This window comes from Suncus etruscus, chromosome 10 (assembly GCF_024139225.1).
Source record: "Suncus etruscus isolate mSunEtr1 chromosome 10, mSunEtr1.pri.cur, whole genome shotgun sequence".
NCBI lineage: Eukaryota > Metazoa > Chordata > Mammalia > Eulipotyphla > Soricidae > Suncus > Suncus etruscus.
Genome location: NC_064857.1, coordinates 102145005 through 102170050, shown reverse-complemented (window position 1 = coordinate 102170050; position 25046 = coordinate 102145005). Strand labels below are relative to the sequence as shown.

At 37.7% G+C, this 25046-nt stretch overlaps 1 protein-coding gene and 1 long non-coding RNA gene across 2 annotated transcripts in view; both read right to left on the bottom strand.

Annotated features, from left to right (window-relative positions):
• Positions 1 to 3392: 3392 nt before the first annotated feature.
• LOC126020538 (uncharacterized) overlaps positions 3393 to 25046 on the bottom strand; it is a 725825-nt gene continuing 704171 nt past the window's right edge. The window contains exon 2 of the long non-coding RNA XR_007499606.1: positions 3393 to 3572. This is a non-coding gene — a long non-coding RNA (uncharacterized LOC126020538). The remainder of the gene's footprint in view (positions 3573 to 25046) is intronic.
• The window catches only part of CREB5 (cAMP responsive element binding protein 5), a 426942-nt gene continuing 411076 nt past the window's right edge, over positions 9181 to 25046 (bottom strand). Inside the window, exons 8-10 of the mRNA XM_049781993.1 lie at positions 19436 to 19663; positions 10675 to 10783; positions 9181 to 9731 (exon numbers count right to left, since the gene is read on the bottom strand). Of these exons, the coding sequence (XP_049637950.1) occupies positions 9568 to 9731; positions 10675 to 10783; positions 19436 to 19663 (501 nt within the window). The 3' untranslated portion in view covers positions 9181 to 9567. The remainder of the gene's footprint in view (positions 9732 to 10674; positions 10784 to 19435; positions 19664 to 25046) is intronic.

Below are 25046 nucleotides of genomic sequence, written 5' to 3'. Positions count from 1 at the left end.
GTCCCCTCAGAGTTATATTTGTTTTTTGCTTTAAAGATATGGGAAACTAAAATGTATTCTGTACTTCATTTTTGATTTATTGAAAGGAGCAAGTAGATAAATCTTTTGCTAAAAAACGTGCAAGAGACTTATGGAAGGTATTTTATAGCCTGTTGAGTCTATATTATATTGATATTGGCTTTAAGACATTTATGGAACATTGCTGACAATTGCTATGATTCAATCTCCAACTGAGACAAGGAAATATGATGTGAAGAAAGATACGGGATTTAGCAACATAGACAAAGAAACCTAGTGATTACTAAAAGCTTCATAATTTAATTTCAAGATTTAAATATAACCATTTTCAACAAGCAACAAGAACAATAATAATATTTTGCTCAGTCTGCTAGCTAAAGACTACTTTTCAAAAATTGTAATTCATCTCTCCATCATTTTGAAAAAATCATCCACACACAGTTGCCAAAAGGAAGTAGCTTCTCAAGTATGCAAGTCTAAACTCAGTTTCTCTCTCTCTTTTTAAAAAATGCAGATAATATTTTTTCTCTTTTATAGCTTAATTTTCAGATTGTTTTGATAAATAAGCATTATTACAATGAGATGAGAACAGGTCTCACAGAAAACATTTTATAGTCAATTACTTTTAAAAGGGCCTTTACTTTACTCCAGAAGTTTATGATCTCATAATGAAGATACTTAGGTCCCAAACCACAAGGCAGTCTGTCTTGATCAAAAGATTATTTTTGTTGGATAAGAAAATATGTCATGTAAAATTAAAACTTGACCCAGTAACCAGCAAATAGACAACTACAGTAATGAATATTTAAAAGACGGACATTACAAAACTTGAGAAATACACTGGGATAAAAAAGATAGGGTGAGTATTAGAGTTGTTTATATTCAGAGTACAAATGTGGTATCATAACAATTTTTGTAAACAATGGTAATGGCTTCTGAGATTGCAGGATAGTGTGGAATGGGCATTAGAAGGCTCCCTTGGGAACTGAGTGTGAGGAGAGGTCGAAATGTAAATGTAACAGATGGGACTGCCATTAGAAGAGAAATTATTCCCCACTTCACTCCTGATACAAGTAATTGTTTCTGTCCTCATCTCAAAACATACCCTGTCTCACTGTCTGGCTACTGTTTTTTAGTTCAGAGGTTTCCAAACTTAATTTGGCCTATTGACCCCCATTTAAAAAACAAAATCACTCAACATCCGCCTGGAAATCTAGCTTCATTAAATGAACAAATAGTAAGTAACTGAGCAGACTTGCAGCCCTTTTCCTCTCCCACATTCGGTTCCGCCTCCAGTATAGTTGAAACTAGCAAGGTCTCATGGACTGTTTCAGTTATTCCTCCCAGGGATGGATCTGTAGCCTCATTCACTTTGGGAAGCACTGTTTTGAGTTAATTGTCCTGGTTCTTGCTTTTTAAATATGACTGCTATGGTTACGTGGACCTATAGAAGAGTTTGTGTCCATCTGAGAATTGATAGAGGAAAGGAAATTATAGGTTATCCACTCCCAAATGTCTATTGTGTAGCTGGGTTTTAATTCACTACTTCATATCTTGGGTCCTTGCATTCCATTTGGAGAAGACAGACAATAAAAAAATAATCACAGCTACATAGAATTTAGATGTTAATGGTGCTAAAAGTTTTAGAAAATGTGGCCTGGGCATGGTAGATGTGAATGAAGAGTACATATAATGTACTTCTGTACTTCTGTGTAGAATTTTCAATTGAGTGGTGGAAGGGAAAGAAGGGAGTTTTCTGACATATGGGGAAGGCTATTCTAAATGAAAGGAACCCTCTGATGGAGGGTCTGTAAGAAGTTTATGGAACCTCTATTCTATTGTTGGAGATAGATGAGCCTGAAAGTGGAAATTGGTAGAAGATGAATCAGGCCATTAACAAGGTTGGAAAGATGCCACTTTATTGGTAGTAAGAAGTTCTTTCACCAATGTGGTGAAAATAGTTCACCAATAATTCTATTTAGGTGAAAATAGGGTCTAAGCAGTGTAGAGATATGGCAAAAACTCTTTCTGTCAGTTAGGAAAGTTTAGCCATAATCCAGAGGAGAAGCTGGTAGTTGGACCAAAACTAAACAGAAACATTAATGACAAATTATGACCAGGATCTGATCTTGTATAATAGATCAGCTACCATGTAAGATAAAGAGAAGAATGATATGAAAGTAATAAAAATGAAGAGGAAATAAAGAAGAAAGATATGCAGTAAAGCAATCTTAAGGGTTAAGAGTATGTTTTGAAGTCTCCAAGAATTTGGATTCTCTAAGAGTTCATGGATTTACTTATCAAAGTAGACTAGCCAGCATGGGATCATTGATTCTGAGACAAAACTAGAACATGAATTTATAAGGGCTGTACTTCTTCATTGTTTAAATCTAAGCCTAAATCCTACTACAGCTATATAATCAAGTCACAATGAATGGGCTAAGACCAGTGGTCTCTTGGAAGCTTAGATGAAATGGAGGCAAAATATAGTGATGAGTAGCCTAAAAGGATAAAAGGGGAATGGGAGAGAGAGAGAGAGAGAGAGAGAGAGAGAGAGAGAGAGAGAGAGAGAGAGAGAGAGAGAGAGAGAGAGACAGAGACAGAGACAGAGACAGAGACAGAAACAGACAGAAGAAAAGTGTTTGCCAGGGGATGTCAGGGGTGAGGGTGAGGATGGCGGCAAACTGGTGGAAACTGGGGAAATGTCTTACCTCCATGCTATCTTGCCGATCCCTGGAATATTATATGATTGAAACTCAATCACAAATAACTTTTTTTTTTTTTTTTTGGTTTTTGGGCCACACCCTGTGACGCTCAGGGGTTACTCCTGGCTATGAGCTCAGAAGTTGCTCCTGGCTTGGGGGACCATATGGGACGCCAGGGGATCGAACCGCGGTCTGTCCTAGGCTAGCGCAGGCAAGGCAGGCACCTTACCTCAGCGCCACTGCCCGGCCCCCAAATTTTTTTTTTTTGTTTTTGTTTTTGGGCCACACCCGGCAGTGCTCAGGGATTACTCCTGGCTGTCTCTCAGAAATAGCTCCTGGCAGGCACGGAGGACCATATGGGACACCGGGATTCGAACCAACCACCTTTGGTCCTGGATTGGCTGCTTGCAAGGCAAACACCGCTGTGCTATCTCTCCGGGCCCCACAAATAACTTTTTAACTCTACCTCACACATACAAAACATAAATGAAAAAATCAAAATGTAGTGATGGTCTAAGAGAGATAAAAATCTCAATGCCTTTTTTCCCTCAACAATGTTGACCAGGAATGAGTAAGCCTTAGTTTATTTACCAGGCACAACTGAGACCATGTACACAATAGCTCTCATTCTTCTCAACCCCATATCCCATCAAACAAAACTTCCATATATTATTTGACTTTGAGTGCTTTATTATTGGAATTGCAGTGATATTATTAACATTTGTACAAATGCACAAAACCTTGTCTCTTCTTGCTAGAAAGAGATGTAAAAATCTGATCTAGTTGAACAGTCTTAATGAACTCATTGTCCACTGGTAACAATAAATGTGTTCACGATGCAACAAAAAGCTTAACATAAAATTAAACATTAAATGCTGCAGCAAGTATTTACATGTATGTACCCCATTTCTTCTCCTTCCAATAAGGAAGGTGGTTGCTTTACAAATAGACAAACAAACACAAATGCATTCCTGTTTACAATTACAAACAATCCCCACCCTCCCCCAAGTCCAGAACTTAAAGTGACAGCACCTATATTGGGACTTCCTTAGTTAACACTTATTTTGCAAAATGCTAAGCATGTTTTATTTAATTTTATTTATGGGCAATGTCTCTTCCAATTGCCCAAGAATACTTGTTTGCACAGAACCATTTTGGAGGTTATTTTTAGAAGATCCCAAACTCCATTGCCTACTCCAAGGAGAATATTTCAAGCTTATCTTTTCTCTATATCAATCATCAAAGGCAAAAGTCCTCTGTCTAAGAGGCAAATGTGATTGAGCAGAACTGAAAATGGAAGGGGGTGAGTAGATTTTCTTTTCTACTGACTGCCAGAGTTGAGAAGGGCTCTTTTCTCAACATCCTTCCAGTACAGAGAGCACTGTTGATACCTTTCCTAATCTCCAGTAGTGTCTTTAGCATTGGTATTGTAAAGCGCAAACTAGGATCTAAGGAGCTTATTGTGCAAAGATTTTAATGATGCATTTAAAGCTAATTTATTCAGGTTCCACATTCTTAGTCATGAGACTAAAATGAGACTGTTTTTAAAATTTCTATAAAGTCCTATAGAATGAAACTCAATGTAAGAACATCTTAAATGGCTTAAGAAGCGCTTTCTAAATCCTGGCTTCGAATGAACTGATATTGTCAGCTGTTGTAAATATAACAGCTGATAATATTGATTCCTTTCTGATGATAAACTTGGAAAGGTATCAGAGTGCCACTTAGGTATATTAATTATTTAGTAAATGCTGGCAATTTGGTCATACCCCTCTTTTTAATTTGTGGTTAAATACTATTTTTTTTAAAAATAGACAATTTATAAGAAAAAAATATATAAACACTCTTTAAGTATTTTGGCTACAAACATTACATCACTGAAAACACTTCACAAGAAATAGTAAAATAATTTGAAGGAACATATATTTTGTAAATTTTCACAAGATGATCAGTAAGAGGTTTTTTTTCTTTCTTTATTTTGGTATGGGTTTAATTTTAAGTTTATTGCTTCTGTGTCTTCTTGCCTTTTCTTGGATTCTGACTGGAAAGAGAGATGCTGTCTCTACTTCTATTACAAGGCAACTTGTATCTTTCAGACCTCCCAGTGAAACAGCCCTGGCCGACTGGAATTTCAGCTGCCCCAGACAAGACGGCCATAGTAGTCCCGTGTGCACCGCATTGCACTAAGGAAGTCTCCTGGCTCCATCAGGACACTTTGGTTTGGAGGATGAGATAGAAAATTCTTACAAGTAGCTTAGCTGCTGCCTCACATCTGTTGCATAATATACTACTTAACAAAACATGCTGTGAATAAGGGGGTCAAGTATAAACTGGCTCTTCTCTTGGCATACTTGTAGTAGGCTTAATCTAGGCTGATGTGAGAAACAGAGCTTTGCTAGGCTACTCTTGGGTGCACACAAATCTACCTGGTGCAAAGGTTCTGTAAAGTATTTTTAATGATGCAGCTCAGCCTGAAAGGAGAGGGCAAAGGCAAACTTGAGGATTGGGAGAAGGAAGGTCCCTAAGAGAACAAGAGAACATGGGAAGGGATCAACAAAGCTAAAGTGCAATTTTAAAATATAAATTACTTTTGAAGCAAAGAGATTCTAAATTGCTACTTGTGGTATAGGCACTGTTTGATTGGTTTTATTCAAATTTAAATGGGTTGCTTCCTTTCCCATCGCAGATATGCTGCATAAAGGAGCTTGAATGGCTTAAAGTTACTGCATATTGTTTAGGGAAGGACAAAGAAAGCACTAAGGAGGCTGATTAGTGCAAAGCTTTCTAGGATATTTGGCTGGGGTGTAGCGAAGCAGAGATGAAGCTGTTTTTACACTTTTACAAGAAAGTTGTTCCAGTTATGGTTATTGGTTCCCTTAAGCTGAACTCTGCTTCCTAAAAGATAAGACCTTACTTTAAAAGTGGAAAAAGCAATGACTTTTAAAAAACTGTTTAGAACATAGGTTATAAAACAATTCATAGAGCAACAAATATCTTTGACATTTCTATGCACAGATATCTAAGAGGATGAAGAACAGCCATTTGAAACCCTGGAAAATGAAGATACACACAACGAGAATTGTCTATTATGAGCTAATACTTTAAGAACAAGTAGATCTTACAGAAAAATACTGTTCAAATGGAATGTTTAAAAATAACATTTATTAATAAATATCTTATAAAATTCTAAATTAATAGATTCCTGTTCAAATTTGCTTTGGTCCTTGAATTCCACTGTATACACACATACATACATATATATTTTTTTAGATGTTTTTTATTAGCCAGAAAGAAACATTCTGTTCTAACTGGAAGGCTAGTTTTGGAGCAGTCACTGATGTTGAAACATTGCCACCCAGTCAAAGGCTGATTTTTACCCCCTCAGCTGGTTTCGGATTTTAATGCTAAGTTCAACCAACTCACACATCAAACCCACTTAACAGGCAACAATCACCTGAACATTCCCCAGTGACATTCAGGATATGTGCTGTGTTTGATTCCCTGGAACGAATAGGCTCCAAAGAGCATTTTTTTGCTCAGAGTAAATAGGTCTAATTAGTGCACATCAAGGACCCAGAGAGCCAAAAAAGGGCGGTGAGTCCACAGGCCACATGGAGACAGTCACTGGCTTGCACAGCCTGGAGGTAGGAGAGGGACAAGTGAGGGTGTGAAGAAAGAACATTGAACTGAACACTAGGTTTAAAAGGGCACATGCCCATAACTGTACCTGTCCTGGCAGCCAAAAGCTGAGAAATAGCTTCAGGAGAAGCAACTCAGATGTGAACGCCTCTTCAGGCAAGGATTCACTTGTAGAAAGAAATGCTATCAGTGGTATTTATCTAAGTTGACTCCCAGCATATAAGGCAGGGGAAGTGCTGTGGAAGTTTCCAGGCTGGCTGGCAGTGACTTCAGAGGCTGATCCTGCTGATGAAAACACCACAGGCCATGAGGAGAGACCATGCTATAGGATCTTTCTCCCGGGATGGAAGCTCTAAATATTACAAGGGGTTCCAGAAAATAGGCCTGGACAGCCCAGTCATTGAGGGGCAGAGGAAATAGGATGGGAAGAACACTTGCCAAGCCCTGCTCAAAAAAATCAGAAGGACATGAAGGAGGGATTTCCAGGCTGATGGATTATTCATGTAAAATTGGGTCCTTAAGTAAATTCTTTAACATAGACCAAATGAGTGCCAGATTTGACGAGTAAGCATTGTGTTGGGGTTTTCAGAAGCCCTGACAACTAGCTGGCATCTTTCACTTGTTGTATTTCCACACTGCTAATGAACACACCTAAAGGCCCTGAGTATAAGAAGACAATTTATTCTAATTATACGTTGAGGCCCGTCCGCTAACGTGTGTGCGGTTGGTTTGCCTACTTAGCATAAAAAACAGACATAATTGAGCTATATATAATACACATCAGTCAAACTGTCAAGTTGCTGAATTAAGAAAACTCAGGCAAGTTCTTAACTGCAGAAGCCCTTGTTTAACAATGAAATATTTCAGTCAAGAAGTGGGAAAAAAAGTAAACCATAATTTTAGTGAGAAAGCTCACTCCCTGGACATTCTGATACTATCAGTGGACTTTAAAAAAATCCATTTCTTTAAGTGCTATGCATGTGGGAAAGGAAGAAAAGTTTTTAATTAATTTGAAACAGAGCAAAATATTTGAAAATATCTAACCAATCAAACATTTCAATGAGCTCTTTAGACATAATGTTGGTTCTAAGAAGTTTGGAAAAATAAATTTTTGATTTCAAAATGAAATGATTTAGCTGAGTCTTAAATATTTCTTAGGCAGATAAGTTAAATTACTTCAGGGGTTTCTGTTGAAGTTTATAAAAACCTATTTAAAGTATTTAAAATACTTAAAAACAATGCTTGTCTAAAGTATAGTTAAAGATCCTTTTAAATATTTCTCATTTTCTTTTTCGACTATTTTGATTTTTAGACCATATATCAGTCACGAGTTTCACTGGACACTCAAAAACTTTTTTCTGAAAGCACTGTCTACATGGATTAAATTGTTGGTAAATATTGGTTTAGAAATAGAAAGTAAGTTATCAGATAAAATTGAAACTAGTTATAAAAACCATTCTGCAAAACCCTCATATTTTCCTTTGTCTCCAAAATAGATTATTACTCTCTTATGGTGGGAGAAAAACAACAACAACAAAAGCCAACCACATCCTTCCCTTGCCTGAATTCTTATAAAAGCTACTACACCTCTATAAAATACTATTCTTTAAATTCCATGAACGCACACACACACACACACACATACACACAAACACACAAGCACACACACGGCGTACACACTTGCTCAGGTTAGCTCAAACACTTAAGTGAAGATGAAACACCAGCACCTGTCTAGGCAGTTCAAGAGAAACATGAGTCTATTCTTGGTGAGATGTGACATGAAAACATTAGCATAGTAGAATGGCTTGTTTCATGGAGGCACAACTGTGATTTGGGACTATCACGTTTTATAATTGGCAAGACCACATAGGTTGTTGCAAATATAAATCAGAATTATTGAAAAGAGGGGATTAATCATATCCAAGGGATTCCTTCAGCAGCCAGAGTGCTCTAACTATTGGGGTTTTCTTTCTTTCCTGGTTACTCCAAGTAGTTAGATTGCTATTATCTACCAGAATAGCAAAGCAGGTTCCATAGGCTTAAGAGAGAAAAAAACCCTTAGGCTATTAGCAGCTGCTGATAGAACAATATAATCTGTGTAGCGAATAAAAGCCCTTCTGAATTATTACATAGTACATGGATTTTCAACATTTTAGGCAGGTCATATAAAAACCAGTTGTAATTCAAGGGTGTGAACGGAGAGCCCTGCATCATAATTTGGACTTTCACAATCAAGGCTTGCAAAGCTCTCTCCCTAGTGTCCCTTCAGCTGGCATTCACCAGAACTTCACTGATGACTAAACCACCTTTTATTTGCTCTGATTATTAAAAACATTAAATCAGTCACATTAAACATCTCCTGGTTACTATTTTGCAAGAGTTGAATGAATTCCAGCTGTAGAACATGAGTAAGGGAATAAAAGGTTAGGTCCACATTTTTGAGGCTTTGCTTTTAAAAAAAAAAATCTTTTTTAACTTAAACATGATTTTCTTCTTGATATGCAATGCTAAGGAAGGGTAATAAAAGAGAAGAACATAAAAGTGAAGAGTAAACAGGAAGTCCAAGAAAAAGTGGAATGGAAAAGAAAAGTAGGTAGTTGAGAAAGTAGACTCAGGATGTCGAGATGCTTAATGCTTGATAGTCTTGTTTGGACATCACTAAACCATGTGGTCTTTTATAGAAAAAGAAAAAACAAGTGTGAAAAAGACTGTATTTTTCTGTGACTTTGATAGCATCACAGCACATCTTGACCTGTGTTACGATGTCCCAGACTTCTCAATACCTTGAATCTATTTACTTACATCTCATTATGCCTCATTTTGGCAAAAAGCTGTGTTTTGTTTTATTATTGTTTGTTGTTTGAAAACAAGATTCAGTGTTACAGGCAAAGGGTTGAACTGATAAGAATAAAACCAGGGCTATATACAGAAAGAGTTCCATTTATAAACAAGTCACTGGTACCAGAAAATTAGAGAAAAGCACCAAAGCATTTCCCAAGCTGATAGATATCAATTGCATAACTCCCCCCATTTTTTCCCTTTTTTGCTTAGAGAACTAAGTATAAAAGGCATTTCCATCATGACTATAAAGTTGAAAGCCAGTCTTTGAAGGGTTGGAGATGTCTTCCAGGTCTGAGTTAATTCTAAAAATGCCCTTAAAAGAAAGGACGCAGCTCTTCTTGGAGGCAAGGTCTGAGCCCTGGGTTTAAAGAATCGAATTCAGGTCTGTTCTGTGGGTGGAGAGCTGGCTTAGTGTGGAACTTCCTACCACCTCGCTGACTGCAGAGGAAGTAGTGATGGTGTTATGCTGGATAACTTGCTGCTGAGAGCAAGCAGGGACAGGGCTGGCAGGAGGACTACTCTCTGGACCTAGGAAAAAACACACATACACACACACCAATATAGCTTTCAAGGGTGCATTTGGAAGCTACTCAAGAACATTACTATACATTTATGAGAGATAAAAGGGTCTCACACATTTGCTTCTGGAAGTTAATTTCAAAATATTTTCAAAAAAAACTTGTCACAAGCTATGCCTTCCCCCTTTATAGCTACAAGCAAAGCCATGCTTTCTATCTCAGCAAAATGAATTTGATGTGTTTGAGTCTGGACATGTGACCATCCCCATCTTGAAGTTCCAAATAGCCATCCATATATCAAATGTGGAAAATACTCACATGTGGTGGGAGAATCTGTGTTGCTCAATCTAAAAAATTATTTGAAAATAAATTGACCTTCAGCCATAAATCTCTTCTTCCCCCACCATCCCCTACTCAACTAGCCTGTCACCTATGAACATTAAAGGTCTAAAAAATGGGTTCTAGTAGATAAGGAATCTAAGTAGATAAGGAATCTACTTTACATATTGGTTCAACAGACAAAATTACTAGCCTTCCAGTCCTATGGATAACATGCAACAATCCTGAGACACTGGATGGGGTCTGCCCAGTGCAAATATCCCAGCCCATGAATTTCTCTGGAAGACTCTTAACCTAGGAACAATTGAAATCCAGCAACTCACTTTCTTACTGGCTGCAGAACTTGAATTTGGTAGGATTTGCAATGTAGAATGACAGGTAAAATCTAGCCAGAAATTATCAGGAAGTGGTTGGCATGATGTTGAAGAGAGATCAAAAAAGGAAAGAAGATTCCTTTGGTAGAAGGTAGAAGATTCCTTTAGCAGCCATTCAAAAATTCTAGTTTGACATTGGCTTGAATGTGCAACTTTCACTTTACCTTTTCTCTTTAATAAAATCCCATGCAAAATTAGTGACAACAAATGGATGGTAAAACAAATAAGTCAATGACTTACTTAAATAGCCTTGTGATTCTTTCTGCATGGCTGTTATCGGACAGTCTTTATGTGTCAACAACAACTGTTTCAGCTGTGCCACCTCGTTTTTCAACATAGATACTTCATTCTGGAAAGAAACATTTCAAATCCATATTGAGTGGATCAACTCCAGGCCCCATCAGACACTTGCACCCGTGAAAAGTACAAGTATTTCTTCTGTCATGAATCACTGGGAAGTTACAATTGGTTTTAACTTGGCCCTAACATTTTCAAGGTGCTTTCAATTCAAGGGTAAAAGGCCAGCTCTAACCCTGTCTATGAAAGGCTCAGGGGCCAGGCTACTAGTGTAGGAATCCCAACTCTACACTTACTATGTGACTCCTGGCAGCTAAAAGAGCACACAATTCTTCAGGCTCTTTTGAGGAGAAAATTGACACACACCCACAGAACATGAAGTGATCAACAGAGTTAGCCATCATAGTAATCATCTTTCCACTTTCTGAGCTCCAGTTGACATTCATTGGGAAGAGGTGAAGGGGTCCTATACTTTGGGCAGAACTGTGTGGCAGTATTGGAAGCTAGAAACTGAAATGCCTACAGAATAAACTGAAGTTTTCCACCAGATTTCCCCGAACAAGTTTCAGGTGAACCATAGTTCAATAGAGTACATTGTCCTACCTGTTGCCCACGTAGCAGGAAGCAGAGACCTCTGAGCAATGGTTGGTATTGTTATGGAAGAATATGTCTACCCCAGAAGTTTAAGGGGGCAATGCAGTTTCAGGCCAGACTTTCAAATGGGCTAGTTCAGTGAATTTTGGTTTATAGCCACCCCCACCCAATATCAGTGTCAAGGATTGTGTATGTCTGTGTTTTTCTATTTACTAAGACAAGAGACTCAAATCTCCACTCTTCATAGTAATTCCCATAAACAGGCTCATTTGTTCATTGAAAATATATGTGTGGCATCACTGAATGATGCACCCAGCACATTATATAGACCAATATAAATGTAAAATGGATGGCTCCCACGTGCCTTCACCTGGTAGATTGAACTATAAATAAAGAACAATCTTTGTTTGTTTGTTTGTTTGTTTTCGGGCCACACCCATTTGATGCTCAGGGGATCAAACCACGGTCGCGATCTTTCCTTGGCTAGTGCTTGCAAGACAGACACCTTACCTCTAGCGCCACCTTGCCGGCCCCCAGGACTATCTTAATCTATTTTATAGTTGTGATAAATAATACCTTTTCTTTTCTCTTTTCTCTTTTCTTTTTTTTTGTTTTTTTTTGTTTTTTGTTTTTTTGGGCCACACCCGTTTCATGCTCAGGGGTTACTCCTGGCTAAGTGCTCAGAAATTGCCCCTGGCTTGGGGGTACCATATGGGACGCAGGGGGATTGAACCGTGGTCCTTCCTTGGCTAGCGCTTGCAAGGCAGACACCTTACCTCTAGTGCCACCTCACTGGCCCCAAATAACACCTTTTCTCTGGCCAGGCATATTTGTGACCGCTAGACACTTGTTATGCAGCTGCAGGTTATGTTCCACATGTAACCGATTGTTTTAAGAGCAGGTATACAGAAAAATGTGTTTTAAAATGGGTGTCATTAAGTTGTGTGCTTTAATGTGGCTTTTATTTAATCAGAGATTGGTCTTCAGGCATGTTTGTCACGTGGAAAAGTGAGTTTGGAGTACTAGAAATTTGAGTCTGTAAAGTATTTTTAAGGGGTCAGAGTATTAGCACAGCAGTAGGGCATTTGCCTTGCACACGGCCAACCCTGGACAGATCCCAGTTCTGTTCCCACCATCCTATATGGTCCCCTGAGCCTGCCAAGAGTGATTTCTGAGCACAGAGCAAGGAGTAGTTCTTGAGCGCTGCCAGGTGTGACACCCAAAACTTATTTTTTGAAGCCTATCTTAAATAATAGCTGTCATTTCCAAGTCACTTGGGAATTTATTTTAAACAATCCTATGGCAAATAATAAAAAAATTCATCTGCAAAATCTTTTCTCATTTTTCTTTAAATGCTACAATATAAAAAAGGACTCTGAGAAATTAGCATTAATGAACTGCTCACTACTTTGATATTGATGCTACAATTTGTTTTTATGAAGACACATCAAAGTGTGTCACCAGTAGTGAGAGCTGACTCAGAAGGTTAAATCTGTGACATTTTAGAATGGAGAATCATACCTCCTATATTCAAAGAAAGTTTTTTGTTTTGTTTTGTTTTATAAGAACTTCTGTTGAAAGGGAATCTTGTTCATTCTTGGACCAGTGGAACAAGTTTAATTATATGACAATTTATTTTAGACTTAAACACTCATTCTTTACTCTGATTTTATACTCCTCAGAAACAGGACAGCATCCCTTGCTTTCCTCAACCTCCATTCATGCTTGAAATAGAAAGTTTCATTGAGAGCTATTTTTGGACCATGATATAAAAGGCAACCCCAATAAAAGAAATAAATAAAACTAAAATGTGTGATTTTGGGGGCCTCAGAATGAAATCATTGTATTTATACTCTAAAACCCCTCAAACTTTGATGGAATCATAGTTCTGGACTCCCATATACTAAATCTTAAGTACTGGTTTCCTGCAACCTAATGAGAAACTGAGGCATATAGTGTAGTGAACAGTGTTTTGAGAATGGAGTGAGAAGCCATTTTAGTGAATCTAGTCCGACTTTTCTATTGTGACAAAAAAACAAAAAAGAAGGAAAATATTTTAATTCAAACAGGATTTACAGCCATCTTGGACTGGTTAATTCATCTCTATTTCATCCTCACCATGCTCTGCACAGTTTGATCTTCGCTAGGCAAAATTTAATCTCTGAGGCATATGAGCACATAGCTCCATCCTCAAGAAAACTTTGTGGTCAGAATTCTTGGGGATTTATACAAGCAAATTATATTTTTAATCTTTATTTAAGCACCATGATTACAAACATGATTGTAGTTTGGATTCAGTCATAAAAAGAATATCCCCCTTTACCAATGTCCCCATCTTCCTCGCCTCCCCCTGCCTGTATTCGAGACATGGATTCTACTTCTCTCACTCATTGGCATTGTCACCATAGTTGTCAGTGTAGTTATTTCTCTAACTGCACTCATCACTCTTTGTGGTGAGCTTCATATCATAAGCCAGTCCTTCCAGCCCTTATCTCTATGGTCTCTGGGCATTATTACAAGAATGTCTTTTATTTTTCTTACAACCCATAGATGAGTGAGACTATTCTGTGTCTATCTCTCTCCCTCTGACTTATTTCACTCAGTATAACAGTTTCCATGACCATCCATGTATAGGAAAATGTCATGACTTCATCTCTCCTGACAGCTGCATAATATTTCATGTGTATATGTACCACAGTTTCTCTACCCATTCATCTGTTGAAGGGCATTTTGATTGTTTCCAGATATTGAAAATAGTGCTATAATGAATATAGGTGTGAAGAAGGCACTTTTGTATTGTATTTTTGTGTTCTTAGGGTATATCCCTAGGAGTGCTATAGTTGGATAATATGGGGGTCCAATTTCCAGTTTTTTGAGGAATATCCATATTGTTTTCCATAAAGGCTAGACTAGATGGTATTTCCACCAGCAGTGAATGAGAGTTTCTTTCTCTCCATATCCTCACCAGTACTGATTGTTCTTGTTCTTTGGGATGTGTGCCAGTCTCTGTGGCATGAGATGGTACCTTTTTGTTGTTTTGATTTGCTACTCTCTAATGATTAGTGATGTGGGACATTTTTCATGTGCCTTTTGGCCACTCTACAAGGAAATTATTAACTGCATCTAATATTTGGAATACTCCAAACAGTTTCACAATTAATCTTTCACTTTTATATGAGGTTATACAACAGTATATATCACCTCTAAAAACAGATGAGGTGTTTCAACATATAACTAAAACCCATGTCAAAGATAAGAAATCGAAGCCAGAGCTATGACTCAACAGGAGCTTATTTCACATATGTGAGACCCTGGGTTTGATTCCTAGCAAAGACCACCTCTCCTCCCACCCAAAGACCTTATTTCTATTTTTGTCTATGAATTAAAACAAAACACATTCTTAATAAACCAACATATAAAAAATGTAAATGTAAGGCCCTGGGGCTTTTGAATTTCAGCATATATATATATATATATATATATATATATATATATATATATATATATATATATATATATATATGGGAATTTGAAGAGTATCACGAGGACAGAGCATCATCATTTAAATGCAGGTGGGAATATGGAAATTCTACTCGATGTGTAAAGAATTATGTTTCTTAGTGATATTACAGTTAAAAACAAATGTTGGTCATTGTCATAATTCTGTGTGCTATGCAATGATGATCCTGGTAAGGACTATACATTCAAATAACTATAAAAGCAACCGGTTCCTGGGACAGCCTTTGACTATCAAAAGACTCTCAAATGGACCCTGAAAAGCAGGTTTTGAGTTCTCCAACTTCCACATCAGCTAAATGGAAAACAAGATGCCTACGTTAGTTTTCTAAGTTCTCTTAGCAGAAGAGATTTCTTTGTTTTGGTTCTCTTTGTGCTATTACTTTTTCTGAGTGGTCTTTACCTGAGAAAAAAACAATTGATTAATTAATGGCCTCAATCATGATTTGTATTCTTTAATTAACGACTTTTAGTATTCTCAAATACCCTTAATATGTTGGGTTGTATATTTAAAAAGGGAGACAATTTGAGTGGCTCCAGGGATACCAAATCTTATCAAGGCAGATGGTAAAATAAAGATCTATTACTTCATTCTCACACAACACTTGGTGTGTCAGCATGTTTGTGTCCACTCTGCTGATCATCTACAAGAGCCTTTATTAGAGTCCACAATGAGCCTTTGGTTGTACCAAGTCAGCAGCGTGCTGGGGGACTTGTGTGCTCTCCACATGCATGATCATCCCCGAGAGATAGTTCATATTGAGCGACTGTAGAAGAGGCACAAATGCTAGACTGTATTTTAAGTTAAGACCTTTTCAAGGTAACATAACTAGAATCACCTTGAATTCATTTTAGAAGAGAACAACCAGATAGCAAATGTTTTAAAGATGCATGAAAGAAATCAAATATGGCCTGCAGCTCTGCTAAGGAAATAAAAACCAGGACTTCTTGGGGTATATTTTTTTTTACTTTGAATTGCCTTGCTTTATGAATTGAGGCAAATCACCATTTTTTAAACTCCCCCCCCCACTGGGTAAGTTCTAATAATAGTTCTTGGTCTTTGAATTAAAAGTGCTTTGCTAAAGCAAACTATTAATAAGCAGTATTGATTCTCCTCCTAAAATCCATGCTTTAAAAAATCATTTTAGTTTTGCTGCTCTAAAATAGATAGGTATTTTAAGAAAGACTGTAAGCTGGTGGATGCAATTTGATTAATCTGTTCTTAAACCTACACAGTTACCTTGGGATGAAGCAGTACCACTATAGTGACATTTAATGCTATAATAACATACTTTAAATAAACACTCCCAAGAAGTCTCTAATAGCTACATTTGCAGTTTTTGGCTTTGTGGATGTCATTTTATTATATGATAAATCCAAAATGCTTTTCCATATTAGTGGTAGTCTGTGCCAAAATATATGATCAAAATGGGCCCTGCAATATAGAGACGTGTGTGTGTGTGTGTGTGTGTGTGTGTGTGTGTGTGTGTGTGTGTGTGTGTGTGTTAGCTGAGGCCAGGCTTGGTTCATTCTAAAACAAAGAACTTTCAATTTGTCAAGCAACAGTTACCATCTGGCCTATTCTCTTGCCAAGTCCCAAACCTGGGACTGTGTGTCTAAAATTTCACCAGCGACTTAGGCCATGTGTCTTTGCATTGAAAAAAAGAAAAGCAATTATTCCCATGGATGACCAGATGATTTCCATATCATCTATTGAACACAAATGATTCACATCAATGGTTGATAGATTTAGAGTTATCAGCCACTCTGTTGAAGGAAAGAATGTAGATGTCTTTAGTTTAAGAACTTTTCTAGAATTTTAAAAAAATGCTAGAGTAATGGTTTGGGTTAACAAAAGACTTACTTGTGTCATCTGGGCTGGTTGTTTGAAGTTTGGGGAAACTGTTGCTCCACAACCTCAGTTTCATTTTATGAAATCACCCAATGTCAGACTGTGTGATTTCTCAGGTCTCACCAATTCCTCTAGCTGTGTTTACCCCCAAAGGAGGGATTTGTTGTGAAACAAGGAAATAAAGTCTAGAAGTTTGATTTTGTTTTCTTAGGTCTGTTTTTTCCAATCTGAAACCTTGCAGTTAACTTGAAGGTTCTGTGCTGGAAAACAACTCAAAAGTGGCAGCTGGCCATCCAGACCTTGGCCATTCCAGCTCTTGCTGAAGTTTGTTTGCTTAGCACCTTCTATTTCTGTTTGCTTAAAATTTGGCTCTGGACTAGCTTCCAGAGAGACACCTTTTTCTTTTGATAAAGGTCCAATGAGTGAGTGGGAAAAGGTCATGTAGAGGTGGCTGACTGTATATTTGATCCTGGGCATCCTACAAATGTTCATCACAGAAAATATCCAAGGTTATGATTTTTGCAGCAAAGCTGTGGCTTGAAAACATCAACACATTGGTCTTTTAAGAGGGGACTCTTCTGCAGAAACTGTTTAACAAACCCACTATATACAACTATTAAGTATCTTCAATAGGATTTCACCCTGGTTTGGCAGGGAACAAGAATTCTATTACCATGCTTTACTACATAATTGTTATGGATGTTATTCCAATATATTTTTGTAAGTAGGAGATATTTGACTGGAGGCCAGAGACTGAAGACATTTTTAGGCTGTTGCAAGAGGATGGTAGGGGGTCAGAGCTACTGATATCTAGGTCAGGAGGTAGTAGAATATTTCAGTATTCTACTTTCTACTCTTCAGCCATTTTCTCTGCTCTTGGAAGCACCAAGCTGCCATCCATAACATATTTATTTGTGTAAGCAACAGGACAAAATGAAGACCTGTCAAACCTTAAAGTCAGCCCTGCCAAGATTGAGGGCACTTGTGAATTTTCAAAGTCCACCTCTGATCTGACAACAAATCCCAAGGATTTTTATTTTAATCATCAGAGAGCCATAAGATAATATTCTCTTGGTTCATCAATACCAGAACTTTAAAAAAAATGATTTAATGTATTTACAAATGAACGCATTTTCTATAACTTAAGCTTGTTCTTACAAATAATATTGGCTAATAAAGAACTGATGATAAGTATTCAAAATACATATATTTTGTATGTCTAGTTGCAGCCCATCCCCATGTTGTTTGATTCCCATCAATCACATCTTTGTCAAGTGTCCCAGAGATGAAGAGCTATTCAGCCAATAGATATCACTTGATGCAGATAGGTACTCACCATCCTGGACATCATATTAAAATAGAGAATAGAATGAGGAGAAGTTGTGGATTATAAAGATTTAGCCCCTACTTCATGAAGTTTACAAACTATTGGGAATAACTAATATCCTCCCGTACCCAACAGCTACCATATGTTTTTCAGTTTCTTTCTCAATTATTACCTAAAATGATAAGTGAGAGGAAAAAGTGAGAATCCATAAATTATGACATTCAGCCCAGGAATAACTCAAATTCTCCTTGTCTACTTTCAATGTGTACCCTGGTGCCCCGAAGGCCGTTTTCATGAAATGAAATTGAATATGAACAGGTTTGGAGGGTCGGGGCTGCTCCTTTCTGAGAACACACAAAAAAGTAAGTAAGAAAACATAATCTTGACCAGTGAACTAGAAGGAGCAAATTCTAACATTTCTTTCCATATTTGTTTTTTGTTTTGGAGCTACACTCAGTAGTACTCCGGGTTTACTTCTGGAATGCTCAAAGGACCAAATGGGACAGAACTTGGGTTGTGTGCAAAGTAAACACCATGCTCTGGCCCAAATTCTCTAATTTGGGACAAACTTTCACCCTATCATTCTGCAGTCACACTCTCTGATCCTGGAAACAACTTATCTAGCTCCTCCAACTGGTTGAGTTGCCTTTTCCTTTATTCAGTAGAAGCCTGATATTCCTTCAAACACTTTCAAGTGGTCTTGTTAGAAAATGAAAGTACCACAAGAACCAAAAATCATGTAAAGCTCTCTGACTTCATTAAGCAAAACAAAACTATATAAATATTTATATCCATTATCTATCTCTCTATTCGATCTACTGTAAGCCAGAGAAACCCTCATTGCCTGGTATCTAATAGCTACCTTGCAAACTGCTTTGTAGTCATTAATTCTTTAATTTTTTCCTATACTTTGCTAAGGTTATAATGCCCATTTTGTAGATAAGGAAACTGAATCTAGAGGTTAAACCCAGCAGGCCATTGCTGGACCAGTGCTGGAATCTCTGATCACTTCCCATGGCTCCCTGCCCTGACACAGTTCTCCTTTGCTAAGGTTATAATGCCCATTTTGTAGATAAGGAAACTGAATCTAGAGGTTAAACCCAGCAGGCCATTGCTGGACCAGTGCTGGAATCTCTGATCACTTCCCATGGCTCCCTGCCCTGACACAGTTCTCCTTCCTCAACGCTTCATAGGGAGACTAACTTCAATTGGAAAAGACTCTTTTTTTGTTTGGTTCTGTACAATACCCCCAGAGTTATTCAAGTGTGAAGAGGCAGCCTCCGGTTATCCTGTGGGCTAATGCAGAAAGACTGTTCAGATCAGACAACCCTTGTCTGGCAGGATATGGTGATTGTACACTGGACCTTTGAGTCCTGAGAGGAGAGCTAGAGAGAGAGAGAGACAGAGGCCTGCACCTGAAGTTGCATGTTTGTCTGGGTGAGTTCTTCTGCTTTCTTTTCCAGTGACATCACCCAGACCTTCCTCTTCTGTCTGCAGCGAGTGGCAGCTGCCCGGTTCCGCTCCAGAAATTTCCTCCGCCTCTCATCAGGATCCTCATCCACCACCCTTCTTCGCCGCCCCCCTGTAGGCTGGGGGGGTTGTATTGTCTGGGTTGGCTGCATCTGTTGTGTGGCTGGTGAAACCTGCTGGAAAAGAGAAGGAGTGGATGACAGGCTAGGGAAAGAACATTATGAGAGAAGGGAAGCCAGTTTTTAAATGCAAAGCATTTAAAATCTTTTACTTTATTAAACGTATCAAACTTATTTTCTAAGAATAAAAAAACCCATGAAATCATGTTCCTGGAAAGAGCAGAGCATCGCTTAGCTGTCTTATCCCCTGACAGGCACTTGGCTGAATCATGGCAGAGGAAATGCTTTTGCTCCATAAGAAGTAGTTAAAGTGCCTTTCAAGATTTAAATATCAATCTGTGACCATAGGTAAAAGCAGAGATGTGGGGAATGGGATTGTTCCAGTATTGATGAGACTTCTGTCATCTGTGGCAGACTCCTGGGCCAAGATGAAGCTCTTTCATTCTAATGTTGTAAACATCACACCGTGCTCCTGGAACACATGTTTGGGGCATCTTTGCCACTGTGACTGCCCTGGGAGTGAAAATTTTATTTGCACCCATTTCATAGTTTTTTTAAATAACTTTTTTTAAATTCAATTTCAGGGCCAAACCCAGTGATTTACTCCTGGCTATGCTCCTGGTCTGGGGGACCATATGGGATGCCGGGGGATAGAACTGCGGTCGGTCCTGGGTCAGCATGTGCAAGGCAAATGCTCTACCACTGTACCATTGCACTGGCACCATTTCATAGTTTTTAATGTTAAGGAAGAACTGGACCTGCTTGCTCCTGATGGATCTTCATGCTGTTCAGAGCCCTGCCTCAGGTAGCAGGAGAGACAGGAGGCCATTCTAGGTATTTGAGAAACATGACCAATGAATTCATGTAATGCTTGCTGAACACAACACAATGCCGATCTCACATGATGTGTGTGATTTAAAAAAAAAGATGACACTTGGGACCATACATAGCAGTACTCGGGAAAGGAGGTCTGGGGCCTCTCAAGTAATGACAAGCCTATTGTGTTTGTCTGGCCATGAGATGTCAGGGATAGAACTAAGGGCCTGTAAATCTGTAGTAAGATTTCTCCCTGACTAGCACTATGGTAAAACGAGATGATTTTGCCTCACCATAAACATTCTAAATAAATTCTAGGAGTAAAAAAACACTTTATTAAAAATTTGGGGGGAGGTGTGTAAAAATAAGTATTTTAAATCTACTTGTATATTCTTGATAAGATTTGTTAAGTGATATTTAAGGTTTTGGGGCTCCTGCACACATAACTTTATTTCTCTTTATTTCTCTTCCTGAGAATTTCTCTGCCATGAGACAAATGCTTAATGCTTTCCAGTGCAACTCATATCTTCTTCCATCTTTATTTTAATTGAAACTTCTTTATCCCCCTTCTTCAAATTTCTGTCATGGTATATCATGATGACATACCCATATAGGTATTTTACAATAGACATTTAACCTGAAGAAATAATAGCCAAAGGAAAAATTTTTACAAATAGTAAATCACCATTTTCTACAGCATTCCAAATCCATGACTGAAATAAATCAGAGAAGAGCAACAATAATGGGCTGCTGGTGGTTATTAGCTGGCTTGTGGAGATAATTATTTATATAAACATATATTTAAATAATAAGCTCCATTAAACTGTCTATGAATATATATAAAAGAATCAGGAGCAGAATTAAGGTTGTATCAGATCTCAGTAATTTTATGTTAAGCAAAGATGTCTTCTAAAAGTATTGGTGACACTTTTCCTCACAATCACAAAGGAATAACAACATACATTGTCTAATTTCTTATTCAGCAGCAAAGCTGCTGAAGATGTAATTCTTGTTTTTAGCAAATATTTAGAACTTATCACTTCATCTGTTAACCTTTTAATTAATTACTGTAAAGCAATGAATTAAGAGGGATACACCAACTTAGCTAAGTTTTTGCCTTTACTGGTTCTTCTTTTTTCCTTTGGTTTTTGGGCCACACCTGGTGATGCTCAGGGGTTACTCCTGGCTATTCACTCAAAAATCACTCCTGGCTTGGGGGACCATATGGGACGCCAGGGGATCAAACCTCAGTCCATCCTAGGTCAGCTGCATGCAAGTCAATTGCCCTACTGCTGCCCCACCACTCCATCCCCACCCTTTTCTGGTTCTTCTTTATCCCTAGATAAAAATTTTAAGGCAAAACTGGGTTTTAAGTTTTTGAATGGATCTTGCTTCAATAAAAAATTAAAACTTCATTGTATCTTTCCCCACTAGCATCAACCAACCTTTATATCTTGAGGCTACTTGTGATTTTACCAAGAGGACAAATCATGGGGATTCAAGCTTGGCAGGACCTGAGGTGTGATTTGGTCAAAAGAAATTCCTGCTGCTTAAGTTGCCCAATCAACTGCTCTTTATAGATGTCTATAATAATGTTCTAATGCTTTTATCCACAAAAAACTGGTGCATTATATAATCTATCTGATTATATAATGATCTCTGAATACTACTAGCTTTCTTGTAAGATAGCAACAAAACTTGAGATGTAAACAGTTTTACTTTGAACCTCCTATAAATAATTAGATATGAAACAGAAGTTTCAATGTCTTAATTTTACTGTATCTATAATAACTCCTTGATCCTTCTGTCCACAGTGGTACTTGGAGATAGAGGTTGGTCACCCTAGTTCCACATTGCAATGTTATACTATATTGACTCAGAAGACAATGTCATGACAAAAATTCTAATCTATTCATTGTCTACTTGATTATACTTTCTAATATAATCTAATGTTTATGTCCACAGATAGCAATGGAATATGCAACTGCATGCCATAAACTCCTGCTACAGAGCTCACTCATTAAATATGTTATTGTAACCTGTTTTCCATTGTAGGTAGTTTACCATGATACCAGAATGTTCATCATTTTAGTTTGCTCTTAGGAAAGGCACTTGGGTGCTCAAGACCCTCTAGATTCTTCATGGTATAAACTCTTCTTACAGTGCTCTTTACCTTATCACTTAAAGTTTACCTCACCAATGATGATTTGCCTAGAAACTAAAAAAAACAGTTCATCTTGACTTGTCGGCTTTACATTTATTAAGTGTTCTGACCCATTCCACTGGGGTCAGCTTTTTAACTGTGACCCATGGATCGATCCTCATAGATAGATTTCTATCTATTGTGTGTGCATGAGTGTATGTGTTGGCTACCTCAATGTCTGTCTAAATGTCCATCTGTAATATACACAATGTCTATATTGTTTATTGTCCTTCCTCCTGTTATATATATATATATATATATAACCCCTCCTTCCCCCCTCCATTTACCACTTTACAAATCCTTTTGATTTTTTACAAATCCTTTTGATTACAAATCCTTTACAAATCCTCACCTCAGATCACCCCCATTTAACCCTTTTTACCCTCATTTCATAACTCCTAAGGAACCAGAACGTACCCCCAACCCCAGCCAGCTGCCAGCTAGCTCCAAAACTGAAAAGACAGTCCCAGCCTACCTTGCCTCAGACTGAGAAAAAGCTGCCACTGCTGCTTCTGCTGATTTTCTCTTATTGACACCACCTCCCTTCACTATGGACTGGGGGTTTATGAGAAGACCCCAGCTTGAAGACATTTCCCGAAATGTGACTGCTGGAAGCCACTTTCAGACTCTACAATATCATGTCACAGGCTGAAGCTGTGCTTCAGATTCTGCCCCCCCTCCCAGACTATTTCAAAATATTTAGAGACATGTATATCTCCTTCGAATATTTCTTTATATGTATCTCCTTAATAGGTATAATTATTATTGTCTGTCTTCTTATGTAGCAGCAATTTTCCCCATTTCTTTTTTTGGGATCAATTTAGTAGAAAATTCTAGTAGATAAATCCCTCTTGTGCTCCAGAATAAAAAAAAAAAATTCCTGTTGCTCAGAAGTAACACCAAGGACTCTGAAATCATACTTTGATAGAACAAACTCATAACAAATAGTAGAATTGCCCTAATATTGCAGTTAGTTATGATGGATACTCACTGTTTATCTATGATAAATGAAATTCTGTTAAGTAAAATTTTGTTGGCATAAACACTGAAAGTTTTGTTCAAAAATAATGAATTACGATTGAAAAACAAAATTAATCTCAAAGCATCTTAGGGTTTCAGGGTGGGAACGACCTTAATATCTTGTACTTTTTTGTTTTTATAAAAATTATGCAATTAAATATGATTAGATCTCAATTTGTCATCATGTTAATAAAATTTACAAGTGACATTTAAATATTGTCAAAATGACCTTGTTTAAATCTTAATACCAACATGCATTTTTTCTTTGTAACACAGAAAATAAAAGCAACTCAGTGTAAGTAATTAAAATAGCAATAAAATAATTGCATATACAATTGGCCACTTACTAACTTGAAATAGAGAGCCATAGGCTAACTGGTAATTAGCAGATGAATGACTTTTATATTCAATAAGCTGTAGAACTTGTTTTGAAATAACTTACTCATTGAGTTGACCCAAACAAGATACTATCATTTTCCTTAAAAAATGAGTAAGCACGTTAAAAGTCTATCACTGACTTTACAGTTCTTTTTTTAAAGTACAATTTCTACTTAGCCAAAAAATTTGCTTTGAGTAGCATCTTATTGTTAAATTACTTGCTACATTTCTATCATAATATTGTTATGGCTGATATGAATGGAAAAATATGCTGAAGGCTCTGATACTCATGAAAGTCTAGGTGAACTTATAGAGAGGGAATAGTGAGGCTTAGGAAGCTAAATTGACTTGTCATGGTCACATAGATAATAAGGTGAGAAAAATAAATACTCTTATCACTCTAAAGCCTACACTTTGATTTGTTATAAAGAATACCTCTAGGAAACTTTGCTAGAATAAGCTCAACAAATGAATTAACCTTTCTGCCTAATATATTAAAGAGCCACTGACCTATTTTGTGAATAATTGTCCTAGTATGGTGCTGTGTTAGGGGGTCAAATTCAAGAACTCAAAGAATGATTCAATGTGAGGTTTAGAGGCAGATGATGGAAGAGATGGTTAATAAGTGTTATTTTACTGTCCCCAGTTTGACACCATTCTTACCCAGCGGGTAAGTGCAGCATGGGTGGAGGGATTGACAAACGTCATTCTGTTTGATGGTACAAAGTGTCTAGGTCTAGTTCCTAAACATGTCCTTCATGTGCTTACTAAAATTTACTGGGGTACATGGATGGACACTCCTCTCTCCTTGGTTTGGGTGACATAGCGTCTGCCTGGTTCTCCCAACTGTCTTTCAGTTGAGTCTAAATGCTGGCTTTCTTTCCAGCCATCCTGGTGATTCTCCACTCCTAGAATTTGGCCTTTTTCTTGAACTGATCATCACAGAGCTTGGCTCTCTGTCGGCCCCCTCCAACGCATTTCTCACTGGAGGGTGAGGGGGCTGAGTCACCTCTTTCCTCC